The 20525-nt window shown below is 39.8% G+C and overlaps 1 protein-coding gene across 1 annotated transcript in view; it reads left to right on the top strand.

Moving 5' to 3' along the window:
* Positions 1–20525, top strand: part of abcf3 (ATP-binding cassette, sub-family F (GCN20), member 3) — a 51457-nt gene that overhangs the window by 23764 nt on the left and 7168 nt on the right. Inside the window, exons 5-13 of the mRNA XM_079453003.1 lie at positions 1581–1678; positions 3319–3441; positions 4124–4390; positions 5008–5088; positions 5776–5835; positions 18067–18123; positions 18329–18351; positions 18440–18495; positions 18699–18899. Coding sequence (XP_079309129.1) covers positions 1581–1678; positions 3319–3441; positions 4124–4390; positions 5008–5088; positions 5776–5835; positions 18067–18123; positions 18329–18351; positions 18440–18495; positions 18699–18899 — 966 coding nt within the window. The remainder of the gene's footprint in view (positions 1–1580; positions 1679–3318; positions 3442–4123; positions 4391–5007; positions 5089–5775; positions 5836–18066; positions 18124–18328; positions 18352–18439; positions 18496–18698; positions 18900–20525) is intronic.

The raw sequence follows: 20525 nt of genomic DNA on the forward strand, positions 1-20525 counted from the left end.
GAGGTCCAGGGTAGGGTGTGGTGCCAGGTGCACTTGAGTTTTTAGTGCGCAGGTTCTTGAGAGGGATGCATTTATTCGTTGAATTGTGTCTAAGTGGAAGTCTTTCCGTGGCAGCAGTGTGGAAACTGTAATTTGAGCATTTGGGAAGGTGGATGTGGCTTTCTCGATCACTTTCTGTAGTGATGTGGCCACTCTTTCCTGTTGTGCTCTCAGGTCGTTTGTGCCAGTGTGGATTATTATGTGTTTCGGTGATCCTAGTTTTTCCTCATTTAGCAGCTTTAGGGCGCTGTGAGTATTTGGGCACCAGAGTTTGGACACCCTGTGTTTAGGGAAGAGCTTCTTTTCATCTATAAACTTCCCATTTGAGTCTATTAGAAGGACAACGTCTGGTTTTGGTGTGTCACCTATGGGTGTTGGGGCGTTGTCTGATTCTTCGGTTGGTTGTGTGCTGGGTATAGGGCTTGTTGGGGGAAGAAGGTTTTGGCTGGGTTGTTCCACTGGGTTTTGAGGGGCTCTCTCTCTCTCTCTCTCTCTCTCTGTCTCTCTCTGTCTCTCTCTCTCTCTCTCTCTCTCTCTCTCTGTCTCTCTCTCTCTCTGTCTCTCTCTCTCTCTGTCTCTCTCTGTCTCTGTCTCTCTCCGTCTCTCTCTCTCTCTCTCTCTGTGTCTCTCTCTGTCTCTCTCTCTCTATCTCTCGGTGTCTCTCTCTCTCGGTGTCTCTCTCTCTCTCGGTGTCTGTCTTGCTCTCTCTCTGTGTCTCTCTCTCTGTCTCTCTCGGTGTCTGTCTCTCTCTCTCGGTGTGTCTCTCTCTCTCGGTGTGTCTCTCTCTGTCGGTGTCTCTCTCTCGGTGTCTCTCTCGGTGTCTGTCTCTCTCTCTCGGTGTCTCTCTCGGTGTCTGTCTCTCTCTCTCGGTATCTCTCTCTCTCGGTGTCTCTCTCTCTCGGTGTCTCTCTCTCTCGGTGTCTCTCTCTCGGTGTCTCTCTCTCTCTCTGTGTCTCTCTCTCTCTGTGTCTGTCTCTCTCTCTCTGTGTCTCTCTCTCTCGGTGTGTCTCTCTCTGTCAGTGTCTCTCTGTGTCTCTCTCTCTCGCTCGCTCTCTCTCTCTCTCTCTCTCTCGCTCGCTCGCTCTCTCTCTCTCTCTCTCTCTCTCTCTCTCTCTCTCTCTCTCTCTCTCTCTCTCTCTCTCTCTCTCTCTCTCGGTGTCTCTCTCTCTCGGTGTGTCTCTCTCTGTCGGTGTCTCTCTCTCTCTCTCTCTCTCTGTGTCTCTCTCTCTCTCTCTGTGTCTCTCTCTCTCTCTCGGTGTCTCTCTCTCTCGGTGTCTCTCTCTCTCGGTGTGTCTCTCTCTGTCGGTGTCTCTCTCGGTGTCTCTCTCTCTCTCTGTGTCTCTCTCTCTCTCTCTCTCTCTCTCTCTCTGTGTCTCTCTCGCTCTCTCTGTGTCTCTCTCGCTCTCTCTGTGTCTCTCTCAGTCTCTCTCTCTCTGTCTCTGTCTCTCTGTTAGGGTTACTGTAAAGTGTTATATAAATGAAATGGAATTGAATGAATCTCTTCTTTTAAGACTGTTTTCTCTTTTAAAATATTCTTCTAGACTGTGAATGCCAAGAAACTGGAGAAAGCAGAAGCAAAACTAAAGGCCAAACATGAACGCAGAAATGAGAAAGATTCTCAGAAAACCTCCTCTCCACTGTGAGTACTGAATTCTGGTCTGAGTAAACCCCTCCTTCAGGTCAAAAATAGGCATGCATTGAAATGGTTGACCGAAGGCCAAAAGTCAACTCCGGAACATGGTTTTTGCTTTGCTTCTATTTATTTAGATATGTTGCACACTTTTGCACACAGGTGTAACGCAGAAGTAAAATCGCCCTCAAGCCAAACATCATCATCCGTTAAGCTGGGGACATGCAGGGTGTAAACATTTTAACGACAATTACGATAACAACAATTTTCTAAAATCCTTATTAGTTAAGGAGAATAGCGGGATTCATATCACAACTATAAAGATAAAGGGAACGATACAGCTGGGATCACTTTCAGAACAATTTTTGTTTCAGTTGATGAACGATTAAACATTCCGTCAAAGCATTAGCAGCAGGTCATGTACAGGTCATTCATTTCAGTGATTGGAAACAATACAGTCCAAAAGCATTATAGGGTTTGGGAAAAATCGATTCACCTAGCTATCGCAATTTTTTTTTTATTTAAAAAAATGTATTGGTTTATCTCAGAATCGATACAATTTTTTAAGAGGTGCTGGAGTTGCCACTTTTATTCCAACAGAGGGCGTAAAGCATATGTTTGTATCTGTATTAGATTATGTTGAGGAAGCAAAAATGTCAGCGGATCATAGCTCGAAATTAATTCTGCACCTTCACGTTTCAAATCCCCAAGTGTGGAAACACATTGGATTTGTCACTTTACTGTCAAAAGCAGCGCTAGATATGACTTGAACGGTATGCAAACTCTGCCGTATACTGTAAGCAAATTGTGGCACTCAGGAGCGTTTTTATTTATTGTAACTTATTGGAGCAGCTTAACAGCACTTTATTTTATTTTAGAGAGTATGTTTTTACTCATTTGTTATATGCATGGTAGAGTTCAGGTCCTTGAAAGTTTCATGGTTCAAGGTACTTTAAAATATACACTGTGTATGTGTTTGCTTCTGAAATGAAAGTTCAGAAAGATGTGATGCAATTTTTTGTTAATATGGCTCATAATATACAAACTCTTCAGGGGTTTTGATCAAGTCTTTTCCTAGTCTTTAATAAGAAAACAAAAATCACAATAAATTGTAATACGACTTGCAATATATATTGAATCGGCACCCAAGTATCAGGATACTATTGAATCGGTAAATTAGTGTATCGTTACAACCCTAAAGCTTAAGATATCTAAGTTATTGTTATTGTCCGCTTGTGTAGATGCAAATATATAGTTATAGTTAACAGTATAGTTATAATGTGAAAGGCTCTTAACTTTAGCCAGGGCTGTTCTCCGGAAGATCTGATATACGAGTCAGCTTTCCTGTTGCTCAGTGGATCGAGCATGGCACTAGCAATGCCAAGGTCATGGGTTTGATCACAGGGGATTGCACATACTTCCAAACAAATGTATAGGATAATGCAATGTAAGTCGCTTTGGATAAAAGCGTCTGCCAAATGCTTAAATATAAATAAGTCAGAGCCAGCAATCATATATCTTTTGGTAAAGAGTTTTTATTAAAGTTTATTAAATTAAATCCTATTTGCAATTTACACGGAGTATGATCTACTGATATTAGCCCCTGGCCTAATGTCTTGATATTTTCTGTTTATGTGTATGTTTTTAAGAGTTTTGGAGGAGGCTTCGGCCAGTCAGGCCAGTAGTAAGAAGGAAAATCGCGCCGACTCCTCTGGGAAGAACCGTAGTTATGACATTCGCATTGAGAATTTTGATGTTTCTTTTGGGGAGAGGTAAGAAACTTTTTCGTGATCATCAAGAACATCAGATTTCATCAAATGCCACAACAGTAGTAATCTAGACACATTTTCATATACTGTTAATTTAAATCACTTTGTAGTCAGGCATAATTGTGAAAATGTGATTGATCATGAATATGTTTGCCACACTTAAACTTCTGTAACAGTTCGGTTCAAATATGATAAAACAAAGTGAGACCGGTTTGAGACTGAAAAACTTTCAGGAGATGTGCATAGGGTTGGGTACCGGTACCTTTCAAGCTCAACACTTTGTTGATATTATACACCTTGGACAAAAGAAATAAAGACTATAACATTATCATTACTACTAGTTTATTCCATTTCCTCATCACACACATAATCACTCATTTATGCAGTGTGAAAATGGACTACTTGCACGCAGCCTCGTGACGTACTTCCCACTTGAAATCGTACGGCTCACTAGGATCAGGTTATATGTATTTACTATGGGGCGTTGTGCACTGTGAAACCTAAACAGTTCAAAATAAGATTTTACGTACATGCATTATCGGCAACATAAGAAGAATCTTGAAAAGATCTGAGAAAGCAATGGCAGGTGAACGATAGCGTTTCACTGTTTCTCATGTGTAGATTGGAAAATGCATATTAGTATGCTTGTTAGTTTTTACCTTACGCTGCGTGTTCTTGTGTGCAGATGTTTGCTGCAGGGTGCTGAGTTGAGTTTGGCCAGCGGCAGGCGTTACGGACTTGTGGGGCGTAATGGGCTCGGTAAAACCACTCTGTTGAAGATGTTGGCTAGCCGGAGTCTGCACGTCCCCTCGCATATTTCTATTCTGCATGTGGAGCAGGAAGTGGCTGGTGACGACACCACTGCTCTACAGAGCGTTCTAGAGAGTGATGCAGTCCGAGAGGAGTTGCTCAAGGAAGAGCGCTTACTCAATGCGCACATCGCCAATGGAACGTAAGTTATCTTATATATTGTGTATACAAGTATATAGGTAAGGCAAGGTATACTTTACTGTCCCTGAGGTAAATTTGTCTTGGGCTCAACAATACATCACATAATACAATAAAGGCAAGTCAACTTTATTTATATAGCGCTTTTACAATTTTCATCAAACAGCTGTACAAGAAACATATTGATTATAAACAAAACGATAATATAAGATTATACAATTCAAAACAAAAAAGGTGAACACAGAAGACAGACACACAGATTTAGACACACCCACACAAAAAACACTCCACACACACAACACGCACAGGGGCTATCACAAAGGTTGCTTGATGAATCGTAGTATATACGCTTAAAAGAGAAACAGTTAGCACACAAGACAACTAGAAGGCAAGATGATATTCAACAGTGTAAACAGAAAGCAAGCTAATACGCTAATGCTATGCTAACGGCGTTGAGTTAACTATCAATTTTGGTTTATGATCGTCAAGTAAATAACCAGGACAGGGTTAGTATGATATCATAAATAAAATTTCAATGAAGCGCCTCTTCAGATTTTGTTAGGCTCATGTATCATCAAAATATGAAATCTTTAATTTTAACTTATTTGTTCTGCATTTTAGCGCCGATGGTTTAGAAAGTGTTCGTCTCTCTGAGATTTATGCCCGACTGGAAGAAATAGAAGCAGATAAAGCACCAGCCAGGTGAGTCACATGTTATTGAGAACATTGGATTTTACTTAACATGTTTTTCATACCACCTGTCCTAAGTCTTTTTGTATTGCTAGAGTTCCTGTCAGCTGTTGTAGAATCGCTGAAACTGTAACATGGTTAACATTAGAGCTGCACGATTAATCGTTAAAAGATCGCGATCTCGATTCGACCCCCAAACTATCTTAATCCAGCATTTCAACGATTCAGCTAATTATATTTCCAAGGAGAGGAAAGGCGCAGTGTCGGCAGTTCTCGAGGTCTCCCAGCGCCGTCGTGACGTCTTGACATCACATCGGGTATTGTGCAAGAAAGATAGTTGTGCTCGTGTTATTTCCACCTGTACAGCGGATGCTTTCGCCAAGCCGAAACTAAAGAAAATGAGTGAGGCAGAGCAATGCGCAGGTACGTCTGAGAAGAACCCCGACGTTGTTTTATTACCAAAGAGAGGATTTTATTCCAGAGTGTGGGCTTTTTTTGGATAAAAAAACCAGTACACTTGACAAGCTCTTTTGCGTGCTCTCTCGTAATTATTATATATTATAAAGGGATCTTTAATTTAAGCAAGAAAATCGGGATTTTCATTTTATACATAATCGTGCAGCTCTAGTTTACATTGTGTTTACAGTTTGGTCTTTTAAGCATAGTCTAAATTATAAGCAATTTTTTTCACTTTTTCAGGGCGTCTGTCATTCTAGCTGGTTTAGGCTTTTCACCCAAAATGCAACAGCAAACAACCAAGTGAGTATGAAAGGGCTTATGTGTCTGCTGAAAGCGCATCCTGTTTATTTATTTTTTATTTTACATGAAAAAGAGTAGACCTTTCACAGTTTAGAACAATATATTACTCTTATTTTTATGACCAGAATAACTGGGGTATTTTAAGTCTCTTTCCTCTGTGATAAAATCTAAGTACATAAAATAAATCATGATGAGTGAACTCTTTTTGGCTCACACAGCCTTCTCCAAGAGAGATGTTTTTAACCTTACTTTAAAAAGTAATTTAGTCTGCTTTTGCTAAAGCCTGGTCCCCATTTTTCTTCAACCAATAAGAGTTTTTGATTCAATGTCATAAGACATCAAGCTGAGGTGTGTTAAACCTAAAAGGGACAAAATATATAAAGGTACCATTCCATTTAAAAGCCTAAAAAGTAACATTTTATACACTATTTAGATATGGACATGCAACCAATGCAAAGAGAGTAGGACAAGGGTTATATACTCATGTTTGCCAGTTCCAGTCAAAAGTCTTTGTAGATGGTTCACATGTGTATGGCTTATACCAATATACCTTGAATTGCAGTAGTCTAGTCAAGAAAAGATGAAAGCATGTATAACTCTTTTGAACTCAGCACACCTTAAAATACTCTTTACTAAGTATCTTGCTAAGGCAAGAAGTCTTCGTTGAAAAATAAATCTTATCCCTCACCATTCTTGATAGCACTGTTACAGCTGTGGAGATTTTGGGGTCTATGGGCACTTCCATCTCACAAGACCTGAAGAGGTCCACATAGACTCCATTTTCATTGTCAATAAAGCACAGCGAGGGTTACACTTCCACTGCCAACTGTGGAAATTTAATCTACTGCAGTTCTTCACAGCTGTTATCAAGTCAGTCCTGTGTACATCTTTTATGGTCTAGTTGGGTTCAGCCACAAAATAAGACATAAGGGACTGTTAACAGAGCTGAAATCACCAAGACTTGTACAACTCAAGAGTGAAGAAATGGGCAGGGAACATAATCTAAGACCCCTCCAACCTGGACCCAAACTGTTTTGCTCTTGCGCACGCTAGAACATCTAGGCACAAGAACAGTTTCTTTTCATAGGCCATCACCATCTTTGACATTCAGCGCATCCACCACTACCTATCAGTGCATTATCCTACACAAAGCAAATTGAGGACACTACACTGTTGTACATTGCTGTGTGTTCCTCTGAGTAAGTATGCGTTTTAAAATGTTCTTGTATTTATGTTAGTACTTCGAGGTCCTGTAACCACAACAAATTCTTTGTGTGTGCAAAAACAGATTCTGATGCTTTCCTTGTGAAATTTTAGGGACTTTTCATATCATTTGTGAATGTAAACTTCTCATCCGTGCTTGACTATTTATAATCATGAGGTGCAGAACTTCAATCGAATAAGGTAGATCTGTGGGCAGAGCTGTCAGTGGAGATGTCTCAGAAATCTGTCTGTTCAAAAGCTCTGATTAATAGGGAAATGCTTGTCGCTCTGAACATGTTGAACACACCTCTCATGAAGGAGTTAATTCATATGTGTAAGGGATAATGTACAGTTAGTCAGTTATCACATGAATAAACCCAGATAGTGTGATCAGGAATCGATGTGATATGGATGCTCTTGTATCACACTAAAGGGGTATATTCTGTGGTAACACTCCGTTGTCTATACTATACCTCAAAAAATTCGCCGCTTTTCATTGAAATTTGCTGTTTTGAATCCAAATATGCCATTCTTGTAAATCGTATAGATCCGAAGAGTTTTCACCCAGAGTGGGGGGGGGGCTCCTTGGTGATTTAAAAAATGGAAGTCCTCGGGTGCCATATTTGGAACATCCAATACTCCGATACAGGCAACATAATAGCATGAGATGTGGATCCAGCAGGAATAGCGTGTTCTAAAAAACTTCATTAATATGGCGTTTTATTAAATTTTCATTGTTACAAAGCAGCCAGGTCAAATATTAAACGGACTATAAGTTCCTATATGAAGTGTTAATAAAAAAAAAAAACTTTAAATTCCAGTGCAAAACAGTATGCAAAAACGGTGGCAGGAACCCAAAACTCCATTGGAGGAAAAAAACTTCAAAGGGAAACCAGTCATAACCATGGGATTCCAGTTCCCCTCTGGCAAAAGCTGCAGCCTCTGCACAAGCCTGACAGTGCTTGCATAACAGATTAAAGATTTAGATTAAAGATTATCATTAATAATCTAATAGCAGCTATAATTTTGTAATGAAGACGTGTCAAGTCGCTGCGTCCTTCTTTGTCCAGCTCTATCATCTCCGGTTTTCTCAGGTCTGGGAATGGATTGCGCCCTGCCCGCTCCGGTAACCTTGGACTGCATCCTGCCCGCTCCGGTAACCTTGGAACAATGAGACAAGACTGGCTGAGAGTAGAGTACTGTTCTGCACTCTTTGATGCAACAAATGCATCAGTTGTTATTGGAAGTGTTCCTGGTTCCGGTTGATCTAACTAGTGGAGCCTAGATCTTTGAAATATATATATTATGATAGTGTAGTGTATGCAAGAGTAAAAAGATGCGTCTTTAGTCTAGATTTAAACTGACAGAGTGTGTCCGCCTCCCGGACAGTGCAGGGAAGACTGTTCCAAAGTTTAGGTGCTAGATAGGAAAAGGATCTGCCGCCTGCACTTGATTTTGAAATTCTTGGTATCACCAACTGACCTGACACCTGAGAGCGTAGTGCACGTGATGGATTGTAATTTGTGAGAAGTTCACTCAAGTAGTGAGGAGCTAAACCATGCAAGGCTTTATTGGCAATAAGCAAGATTTTAAAGTTAATGTGATGCTTTATAGGTAACCAGTTCAAGGTTGACAGAACCGGGCTAATATGCTCATACTTTTTTGTACGTGTAAGAACTCGAGCTGCCGCATTTTGGACCAGTTGGAGGTTTTGTAATGAGCTTAATAGTGCATTACAGTAATCTAGTCCTGATGTCATGAATGCATGAATTAGCTTCTATGCATCTGAGGGTGACAGCATATGACGTAGTTTAGAAATATTTTTAAGATGGAAAAATAAAATTTTACAGGTGTTGGCGACCTGGTTCTCAAATGACAGGGAAATATCGAATAAAACGCCAAGATGCTTTTCTGAAGATGAGGGTTTAATGGAACATCCATCAATAGTTTAGCAATATTCTTGGTTGTTACATATGGCGTTTTTGGTCCAAAAAGGAACACTTCTGTTTTGTCCAAGTTCAACAGTGTATCTCGGGAAACTATGAATGTAACCACAGTAAGATATGTATAATTAACGGTGATTAACCATACCTATCTTTTACACTTGACCTTTTTAGACTTGACTACCTGATGTAGCACAATCAATAATAGCAACAACAAAATACACTCGTCCACCTTTGCCTTGGAAAATAATACTCTTACTGTACTACAGTCCCACTAAAGAACTCGTAAGGAAATCGAGCAGTTTACGTGACATTAAGATGTGATCAATAAACACAGAAACAATTTGAGCGTGAAATACAAATGCGGGGTTATTGACTACATAAAGGGGGAAACAAACCAAATAACTAACACTAAGCAAACACACATGAAACGTAAAGGCAGTTAATGAAAGAAATAGACAAAGTAAAGAATGGCAGTATTACATCAGCTATTTACATCTGCATAAACCATAAAGGACAATCTCCTTATTTAAAAGGGGCAAAGCTTAAACGCAGCTATTTAGAAATAGATCAGATACTTGCATTGGCTTTTTAGTGTGCTGGGACAAGTTCTGGTGCTCGATGAAGAAGGTTTCAGAGTCCTGATGCTTTTAAAGCAAGCGGGTGAGTCTTTTGGATTTGGGCGCGAAAACATGTTTCTTTGTCCGGTTCAATAGCTCATTTGCATTTATGGTCGCCTGGAAGTTTTTGCGCTGTATTAGTCTAGATAAACGGAGTATGGTATAAAATACATTACTGTGCTATACACCATCATTTAAGGAAGGAAACGAGAAACATTTAGATATGAAACATGACGGAGTTATAAGTACATTGACCCATAGTTTGTACAAGAATGTAACTATGAACATGGATACAACAAAACACATATGCCTTTGAGGTTATAGGTGAGGTAGAATTGAATAGGAACAAGCATACAATGTGGAGATACATTTATGTATACTTTAGGCCATTCTTATGTGGCTAGAGGAGAGAAACAGTCATTCTTTGGAAGAATTTAAGGGCTCTCTGTTTCTGGCACCACATGGCATTTTCTCACCTTAGGACACAGCCCAGTCCCCCCCAAGAATCCCTTTCAAGTCCAGGGGAGAGTATTGGAATGTGCCCTGGTCAGCGTTGAAAGGGAGATAACATAGGACAGTTGGCGTTTAAGATCCCAGAGGGTTAACCTTTTGTTCAGAGCGACTCTACATCACTAATAAAAATTGTTGGTCATCCAGTTTTTTATTCAATTCAACTTTATTTATATAGCGCTTTTCACAATTTGCATTGTTCCAAAGCAGCTTTACAGGGGAAAAAAAAAAACCAAAAAGGGGTAAAACACGCTACATGGTTTTTTTATATAATAAATCCAATTATTCTAGTAAATAATATCTAATGTCAGCATCTCCTGGTGGTTTATTTAGCATATGTTGCATTAAGTAAATGCTTGGCTGAAAAGATGCGTCTTTAGTCTAGATTTAAATTGGGCGAGTGTGTCTGACCCTGGACTAGAGTGTCTGGAAGGCTATTCTAGAGTTTAGGTGCTACGTATGAGAAAGCTCGACCCCCTTTGGAGGATTTAGTTGTTCTAGATATTATCAAAAGTCCTGCGTTTTGAGATCTTAAAAAGCGTGATGGGTTGTAGTGTGATAGAAGCTCTGTTATGTAGGTAGGGGCTAAACGCTTTAAGGCTTTATAAGTGATTAAAATAACTTTAAAGTCAATACGATACTTAATGGGTAGCCAGTGAAGGGTTGATAAAATTGGGGTTATGTGATGGTATTTTCTGGACCTGGTTAGAACTCTGGCAGCTGCGTTCTGAACTAAACTGTAGTTTGTTTATTGATGATGCAGGACAAACACTAAGTAGTGCATTACAGTAGTCAAGTCTTGAGGTCATAAATGCATGAGTAAGCTTCTCCGCAACACAGAATATTTCGCAACTTGGCCACATTTCTTAGGTGGAAAAAGACTGTTTTTGTGACATTTGAGATGTGATTTCGAAATGACAGGTTGCTGTCTAATATAACGTCTAGATCTTTTACTGTATTTGTTGGAGTAACAGTACATCCTTCAACTTGCAGTTTATAATCCGAAATATTCGGTTTGCGTGTTTTTGGTCCGATAAGTAATATTTCGGTTTTATTAGAATTTAAAAGAAGGAAATTACAGGTCATCCAATGTTGTATATCTTTAATGCACTCTGCCAATTTGTATAGCTGAGAGGAATCATCTGGTCTTGATGAGATATATAGCTGAGTATCATCTGCATAGCAATGGAAGCTAATTCCATGTTTTTTTAATAATGTTTCCGAGGGGAAGCATGTATATCGAGAACAGCACTGGTCCCAGAACAGATCCCTGAGGTAATCCATAATTTACTTGCGTTAGATTTGATGATTCCCCATTTAAATGGACAAATTGATGTCTGTCTGACAAGTAAGATCTAAACCATTGTAGTGCCTGTCCCTCCATACCGGTATAATTGTATAAACGATCTAGGAGTGAGATCCTAGATCGTTTGATCCATAGATCCATCCCCAGAGATGGGGACAAGTCACATATGGTCAAGTCCAAGCAAGTCTCAAGTCTTAACCATCAAGTCTCGAGTCAAATCTCAAGTCACAGTTTAGTTAAATCAAGCAAGTCAAGTCAAGGGTTCAACCTAAGCAAGTCAAGTCGAGTCCTGATAAGTTTCAGGTCAAGTCGCAGTACTAAATAAACAGGTCAATATTTTCAATACATGTTTATTTCTGCAGTCTATTTAAAAAATATTTAATGTGAATGAATGTTCTAAGCTATCAGAAACTGAATATTTGAATCAATGTCTCACTCATAAAGGCTTCACTTGTTTCATCACTGGATGAATCAGTGTTTTTGAAGAATCGCTTAAATTAATCATTCACTGACAAACACTCACTTGTTGCCACCTGACAGAATCTTTATTTGAAGCATCAATTTACTTTCAAATGTGACTTTTTTCACTTTCTATCACTACTGTAGACATCAGTGTTTATATCTCAGTATGTCTGTGCTGATTTGAATGATTGTAACAGTTTTTCAACTGGACAATATCTGTATTTATATTTCATCCTTAGACATTATAACTGCTCTCTCTGGCCCAGCAGCAGTGCCAACGGAGAATTGAATGTTTGTTGTGATCATACTTTAAACATTGTTTTTTAGGAATAAGATTGCTTGGGTGTTTAAATCAAGATTGGAATCTTTTAGTGATTTATTGTGCAGCAATACCTATTTCTGTAAATAGAACAAGCGAATATATACAAGTATGGGGTCTCATTCTAAAATTAGTCACTTACTTTTTACTTCCATGGTCAACTGCTCCTTCAGCTTGTCATCAACCAATACATCATGCTCTATCCACATAACCCCAACATTGACCATTGACAAAGATGCCTTTGAATCTTCTTTGCAGTGACCTTTGAAGACTGTGGACTAGGTTGACCAAGTATTGTGTTCTTTCTTTCTGGTTTTCCAAGTGGTGGTTGAGGGAGAGAACACAGGGAATCACAGCACTTAAGGTTACAACTTTGTCTCCCTGTGTGAGATCAGTGGCATCAGCAAAGGGCTTCAGAATACTGACCAGATCTTTGATCTGAGCCCACTCTCTTAGAGTGAAAATAGTCTCTCTGTGCCCTCTAACATCCAAAACTTTGCACAAAGTTTGGTAGTCACAGTTAAGCAAAGACTTCACCTGTCGGAATGTCGAATTCCATCGAGTAACAACAGAAGCAGGAACTCCACGTTGGCCAAATTCTTTCTCAAATTCCTCTTTAAAAGAAGTACTTGTGTGGAGCAGAGAACTGATCCGCGAAGATTTGGCCAGAGCCGCACTGACAGCCCTGGTCTCTTTAAGACCATCACCAACAAACAATCGTAGTGTGTGTGCAAAGCACTGTAGTCTGTGCTGACTTTTGGAGGTCAGTGTCACATTCAGCCTCTCCTCCTCATCCACTGGAAGGGCATTCCAAAGTTCTGCATCATCAAGGCAGTCATCATCATTCTCATCTGCTTCATCTGAACTGGGAAAACATGTGGTGAATGCCTTCTTCATATTTGCAGCATTGTCACAAATTATATGATCGATCTTTTGTTTGACTTTATACTGATCACATATTTGCTCAAATTCGTCACATATTCTCTCTCCTTTATGTGACCCCTTGAAGCGATTGCAAGCTAGTAGATGCGATTTCAATATTATAGCATCTGCTGCAGTGTCCATCCAGTGACCAGTGACGTCAAGGTAGCCCCTCATTCTTCTGTCTGACCAGATGTCCACAGTGACAGACAGATTTTCAACGGTGGCTATTTTCCTTATTAGTTTTGATCGTCTGTCAGACACCATAGCGTCAAGTCTTGAGGTGACGGTTCTGCGGCTCACTGCAGTATATTTTGCATCCATAATAGACAGGAAGTGAATGAAGTGCTTGTTGTCAGTGATAGACAGGGGCATGTTGCTATAATGATTAGGTCAGATATAATTGCTTCTGTAATGGCTTTTTGTCGAGGGTGGTTGACTGGATATGTAGTAGTCTGGGGCACAATGAACTGCGACATGGAAGGCTGCTGAAGATCGCTGCAGTGTATCTTGGTTTTGAGATATTCATCATATCTGCATGGATAAAAAATACAAATCCAATCAGGGAAAACTGTAAACATTACATTTTCCTATGCACAAACATTCATTATTTTTAAATGTAAGGAAAATCTATTGAAAATATAAATTAATTTTAAGTGATGATCATTTGCCTATGTATGTGCTTAAAGTTTGGTTCCAGCAGTCACACATTTTCATATGTTTTTAATAGACACAGAAATGGAAATACTTGTATCTGACAGAATTACTTAAGACTTAAGCATTTATACAGGCTATGAAGCTTATAAAATAAGTATAGTGACTGAAAATCTGCCTATTAGATGTTTTAAATGTATGATTCTGTAATACTTGTGCTGTCCATTAAAGTGCACAGTAGGCCTATAGGAAATTTGCATCTAGTGATGGGAATCTCGGAGCATTTTATTGACTTCGATTTTGAATCTTGTTAATCAGAATGAATCTTTTGTATTTCGGCAGAATATAAATAAAATGTATGTTAATATTGTCCAGTGATGAAGTTATGATGCTGAATCATCACCTCTGCGGTGGACGCGCAATAATGCACGTTTCATACGTAATATATAATCTGAGAATATTTGTTTTCTATTTTAACTTGTTTCATTATTTACAACACAAAACGTTTTGTTGATATTGTGAGTATTAAAAAATGCAGACAATTAACAGATTCGAACTTTGAAATTAGTCTCGTCAGTATGATTATTCTCGTCGCACCTGCGCGTCCATCAGCCTGTCATGCAGTAGGCTACAAGCGAGCTGCTATTCAGCTCCTGTCCACTTGAACATGTGCGCATTTAATATAGACATTAGCCTTGATGTAATACAGAGAAGCCCTTCCTTATTTTAAGATGATTTTAATGTTTTAAGAATATAAAAATTCGGCCTGCGCCGTTAGATAGCTAGAATTCTCAATTCATCTACTTATGAGATGAGATGTAGGCCTATCAGGGATGATCACATTACTAATAGTAAAAAAAACAACCACGGCAAAATTATGACATACAGAAACGATTAATTCATTACATTAGTAATCGTTTTATTACACTGACTATAAAGAAATAAATTTCTTACCTTTCCTTGTGGTTCTTATAATGTCGGATGAAATTCGATGTTGTGGTTGTCGTGTCCGAAATACTTGCGTTGCATACTCTGCATCTGGCAAATCTTTTTTTTATTTTCACGGTCCAGTTTAAAGTCCTTGTAGCCAAACGTGACTATTTGTGGAGCTCGAATGTTGTCTGCCATTGTACCGCCACAACTATTTCAAGCCGCCAGACGCATGAGCAGTTTCCTTTCTATCGTAACTCCTCTAATTGGCCGGTACACCTTGTTTGGCGCGGTTTGAGTTGAGCAGCGTTAAAGGCACAGGTGCTGTAGTGTTGTTGAGTCACAATAATTATTTTAACTAATTCCCAGTCTTGTATAAATTACTTGAAAGCGATACTTGAGTAAAAGTACAAGTATCTTACCAGAAAATGACTTCGGTAGAAGTTAAAGTCACCCTTCAAAATATTTATTCATTGCTGTTGTGTAGCCTGTACTGTATTGTGTTGTGTTAACTGGTCGTTTGTCTCCTGTCTGTTACTAGCTGACCTATGTGGCAATAAAATCACTTTGACTTTGATCAATATGTTAGCCTACATTCACATTATATAACAATAGTCGATAACAAGTTTTGAGGTAATTAAATCAAAGCAAATCTCAAGTTTAACAAAAGGCATGGTGCTTTAGAAGACGCGAGTAATCCTGAACGCTCCTCTGTAACCTGCCATATTAAAATAAATCCCTTCACCGGTGTTACGCTAATTTACCGAAGGAAATATTCGGCCGCTATACCAGAAACCGCAATTAACCCTTTCAGTTTATGGACATCTCTTCAAGAGTTTTGTGTGGAATTATTTCGCAGGAAAATCATTTGTGTTGTTAAATATCTGCACATTTGCTAATCAGAAAAGTTAACTAGCACACATTAGCCTGGCCATCACGTTAGCCAGATATCAGAACAGTCTTATATGATAACTAATTCATGTTAAATAACGTTGGCATTATGGCTTTATTGAATGAAAATGTATTTAACCTTCCTAATTTAAGCTACGATGTGCTTCTTCATGTTGGACGGGGAGTTTTTGAATGCCAATATTTCAGTGACTCTCGGTACGAATAATAGGCACGTAATCCGGTAGGATGAATTTTCTCTCGAATGTACGAAAATATTTCTTGCAAATACGGCCACGGGTGTGTCACGTTATCTTCGTCACCACCACCAAGTTCGCCACTGTAGTCGAGATGCCCGTCAGTGGATGTTAGAAGCAGAACCTACAGCAGGTGCTCCACGATGGCAAGGCATCAATAATGTGACACGCCTGGACAAGCAGGACTTCTTCTTCGTGCTTGGCGGTTGACATGACTTCGAACAGGCAATACGTCACGTCACCAACATACATTTCTTCTAATTTGAAGTAACGAAGATGGTTAGGGGAAATGTATCGGAGTAAAAGTACACGATTTAATTCGGAAATGTAGTGGAGTAAAAGTGAAAGTTGTCAGAAAAATAAATAACGAAGTAGAGTACAGATATGTGAAAATTCTACTTAAGTACAGTAACGAAGTATTTGTACTTCATTACATTACAACACTGCTAATTCCATTACTTTATATTAAAAGTTCAAGTCAAGTCTCAAGTCACTTGCTCTCAAGTCAAAGTCAAGTCAAGTAATTTTCTAACTTTAATCAAGCAAGTCGCGAGTCCTGAAAATTGTGACTCGAGTCAGACTCGAGTCAAGTCATGTGACTCGAGTCCCCCACCTCTGGTGCACACTACTTTTTCTTGTATTTTAGACAGGTATGGGAGATTTGAAAGTCGGTCTATAGTTTCCTAGTTCATTTGGATCTAAGTTTGGTTTCTTGATTAGAGGCTTAATGACGGCCATCTTAAAGGGTCCTGGGACATGGCCTAGATTTATTGCAGAGTTGATAATGTTATAAATGGGCTCAATTGCAACAGGTAGTAACTATTTTAATAATTTAGTTGGTATGGGGTCTAATAAGCAAGTTTTAGGTTTAGATGTTGCAATAAGTTTAATTAAATCTTCCTGTTTTATAGGTGAAAAACGCTGTAGCCTTTCTTTTGGAGCGACTATGCATTCCATTATTCCATGGAATTGCTGTGTTTCATGAGGCTTCGAGGAAATGTAAAGTTGTGTATCATCAGCATAACAGTGAAAATTAACTCTGTGTCGTGTTATTATATCTCATAGTGGTAACATGTATAATGTGAAGAGCACAGGCCCTAAGACTGAGCCCTGTGGTACACCGTACTGGACTTGTGATTTGCGTAACTCATTGTTATACTGAAAACAGTCGGATAAATACGATTTAAACCATTTCAAAGCTATTCCCTTAATGCCGACATCATTTTCGAGTCTATATTAGGGCAATTTGAGGATCCCGCATACGATTACTCATTAACCCTTAAAACAACATAGAAAATAGAAAAAAAACTGGTTTTAAACTCTGAATTTAACTGAAAAATAAATGTAAAGAAATTGCACTGCTGAACCACTGTAAAGGAAAGGGTGCGCTGTGGATTTATACTATAAGAAAAGAGAGGATCCTTGCAAAATGGAATGCGGCACAATAATTGTTTGCCTTGATTATTTTGTTTTTGTAATTCATGGAAGGCCAAAACTGACGATTACCATTAATTTTCGATTAATTACACAGCCCTAGTCTATATATGAGTGTGCTGTGGTCAATGGTGTTGAATGCAGCACTAAGGTCTAGCAGCACTAATAGGAGTAGGCACATGTCCTAGTGTCAGAGATGAGTGTGGTGAGGAAGGCGGGATGAGAGCCATGAGGCGGGGCCGGTGGCGTGAGTGATAGTTGGAATTAGTTGTGCATGCACCGGGCCCGGACATTTGTTAAGTTTGTGTGTATGTTTTATGGCCGGCAGTCTACCGTCTACCGGTGGCTGCCGGTCTTTTAATTCCTTGTTTCTTGGACAAGCCGTATGGAAACTATAATAGTGTTCACTGGTATTTGGATTCTAGGCTAATTTGTAATCTGGCTGTTGGCAACCAATAGAACAACAGTAATTCCTGTTTGAATAATGCCCAAAACACACTTTAAAGGGAATTTTGTAATGGATTTAATGGAAACAATTAGAATTTATAAAGAATTTATAGAATTTTTATAGTTTTCAGCAGGGAAACTATACCCGTACTGTGCTTCAGACTATAGACAATATTTAGCTGAAGCTTGACTAAGAAAAAATTGATTGCAAATCAAATTTCAATGTCTGTCAAAGAAATCGCAATTGGATATTTTCCCAAAATCGCACAGCCCTATATTGAGTTATATGAAGTAATATTCTGCTGCACTGTTTATTAATGTTTGTTTTTTGCTATAGGGAGTTTTCTGGAGGATGGAGGATGAGGGTAGCACTAGCACAAGCTCTCTTTGCACGGTGCGTTTTACCCTAATGAATAATGATCTTTTAAAATTACTATGATGCTTCTAAATAAGAAATCAATATGTTTTGTAATGTTTGAAAATAGAATTATGAATTTGTTTCTACTCTTATATTCTGTATTTGATTCCGTAATTCTAATCTTAATGAAATGTCAATTTAATTTGTGGTGGTGCTTTATTTAACTGATTTTTTGTTACAGGCCTGATCTTTTGCTACTTGATGGTGAGTTACACAAACACAAGCAATATTATACCACTGTGTTCTTTAAAAAAATATTTGTATAATTCAATTAACTATTTATTTCCATCAGAGCCCACAAACATGCTGGATGTCCGAGCCATTTTGTGGCTGGAAAACTATTTACAAGTGAGTTTCATCTTTTTGGTAGTGTTAGGTAAGGTTGCAGAAATCAAAGTACATTTTTTTCTGATAAGTCACATTTAAAATGATAGTATTTTTTGCAGGTTTGTTGTGGTGGTTTGCACAGCATAAAGGAAATACCAAACATTTATCCAATAAACATTTTACACCATTTATGGCTTAAATTATGTTGTGATCCTTTGCCCTAGACGTGGGTCTCCACCATCCTTGTGGTGTCTCATGATCGTAACTTCCTGAATGCTGTAGTGACAGATATCACACACCTGCACTCCCAGCGGTTGGAGAGTTACCGTGGTGATTATGAAAACTTCATAAAAACAAAGGAGGACCGGCTGAAGAGCCAGCAAAGAGAATATGAGGCGCAGTTACAGTACAGAGAACACATACAGGTAAAGCAGCAACATAACCGAGAACATATATGGCTAGAGCAGCAACAGCACAGAGAATGCATACAGGTAAAGCAGCAACAGCACAGAGAACGCATACAGGTTAGAGCAGAAACAGCACAGATAACGCATACAGGGTAGAACAGAAACAGCACAGAGAACGCATACGGGTAGAACAGAAACAGCACAGAGAACGCATACGGGTAGAGCAGAAACAGCACAGAGAACGCATACGGGTAGAGCAGCAACAGCACAGAGAACGCATACGGGTAGAGCAGCAACAGCACAGAGAACGCATACGGGTAGAGCAGAAACAGCACTGAGAACGCATACGGGTAGAGCAGAAACAGCACAGAGAACGCATACGGGTAGAGCAGCAACAGCACAGAGAACGCATACGGGTAGAGCAGCAACAGCACAGAGAACGCATACGGGTAGAGTAGAAACAGCACTGAGAACGCATACGGGTAGAGCAGCAACAGCACAGAGAACGCATACGGGTAGAGCAGAAACAGCACTGAGAACGCATACGGGTAGAGCAGAAACAGCACAGAGAACGCATACGGGTAGAGCAGAAACAGCACTTAGAACGCATACGGGTAGAGCAGAAACAGCACAGAGAACGCATACGGGTAGAGCAGAAACAGCACTGAGAACGCATACGGGTAGACCAGAAACAGCACTGAGAACGCATACGGGTAGAGCAGAAACAGCACTTAGAAAGCATACGGGTAGAGCAGAAACAGCACAGAGAACGCATACGGGGTAGAACAGAAACAGCACAGAGAACGCATACGGGTAGAGCAGCAACAGCACAGAGAACGCATACGGGTAGAGCAGAAACAGCACTGAGAACGCATACGGGTAGAGCAGAAACAGCACAGAGAACGCATACGGGTAGAGCAGAAACAGCACAGAGAACGCATACGGGTAGAGCAGAAACAGCACAGAGAACGCATACGGGTAGAGCAGAAACAGCACAGAGAACGCATACGGGTAGAGCAGAAACAGCACAGAGAACGCATACGGGTAGAGCAGAAACAGCACAGAGAACGCATACGGGTAGAGCAGAAACAGCACAGAGAACGCATACGGGTAGAGCAGAAACAGCACAGAGAACGCATACGGGTAGGGCAGAAACAGCACAGAGAACGCATACGGGTAGAGCAGAAACAGCACAGAGAACGCATACGGGTAGAGCAGAAACAGCACAGAGAACGCATACGGGTAAAGCAGCAACATAACAGAGAACATATATGGCTAGAGCAGCAACAGCACAGAGAATGCATACAGGTAAAGCAGCAACAGCACAGAGAACGCATACAGGTTAGAGCAGAAACAGCACAGATAACGCATACAGGGTAGAACAGAAACAGCACAGAGAACGCATACGGGTAGAGCAGAAACAGCACAGAGAACGCATACGGGTAGAGCAGAAACAGCACTGAGAACGCATACGGGTAGAGCAGAAACAGCACAGAGAACGCATACGGGTAGAGCAGAAACAGCACAGAGAACGCATAGGGGTAAAGCAGCAACATAACAGAGAACATATATGGCTAGAGCAGCAACAGCACAGAGAGTGCATACAGGTAAAGCAGCAACAGCACAGATAACGCATACAGGGTA

The sequence above is a fragment of the Barbatula barbatula genome (genome assembly GCF_947034865.1).
Source record: "Barbatula barbatula genome assembly, chromosome: 3".
NCBI lineage: Eukaryota > Metazoa > Chordata > Actinopteri > Cypriniformes > Nemacheilidae > Barbatula > Barbatula barbatula.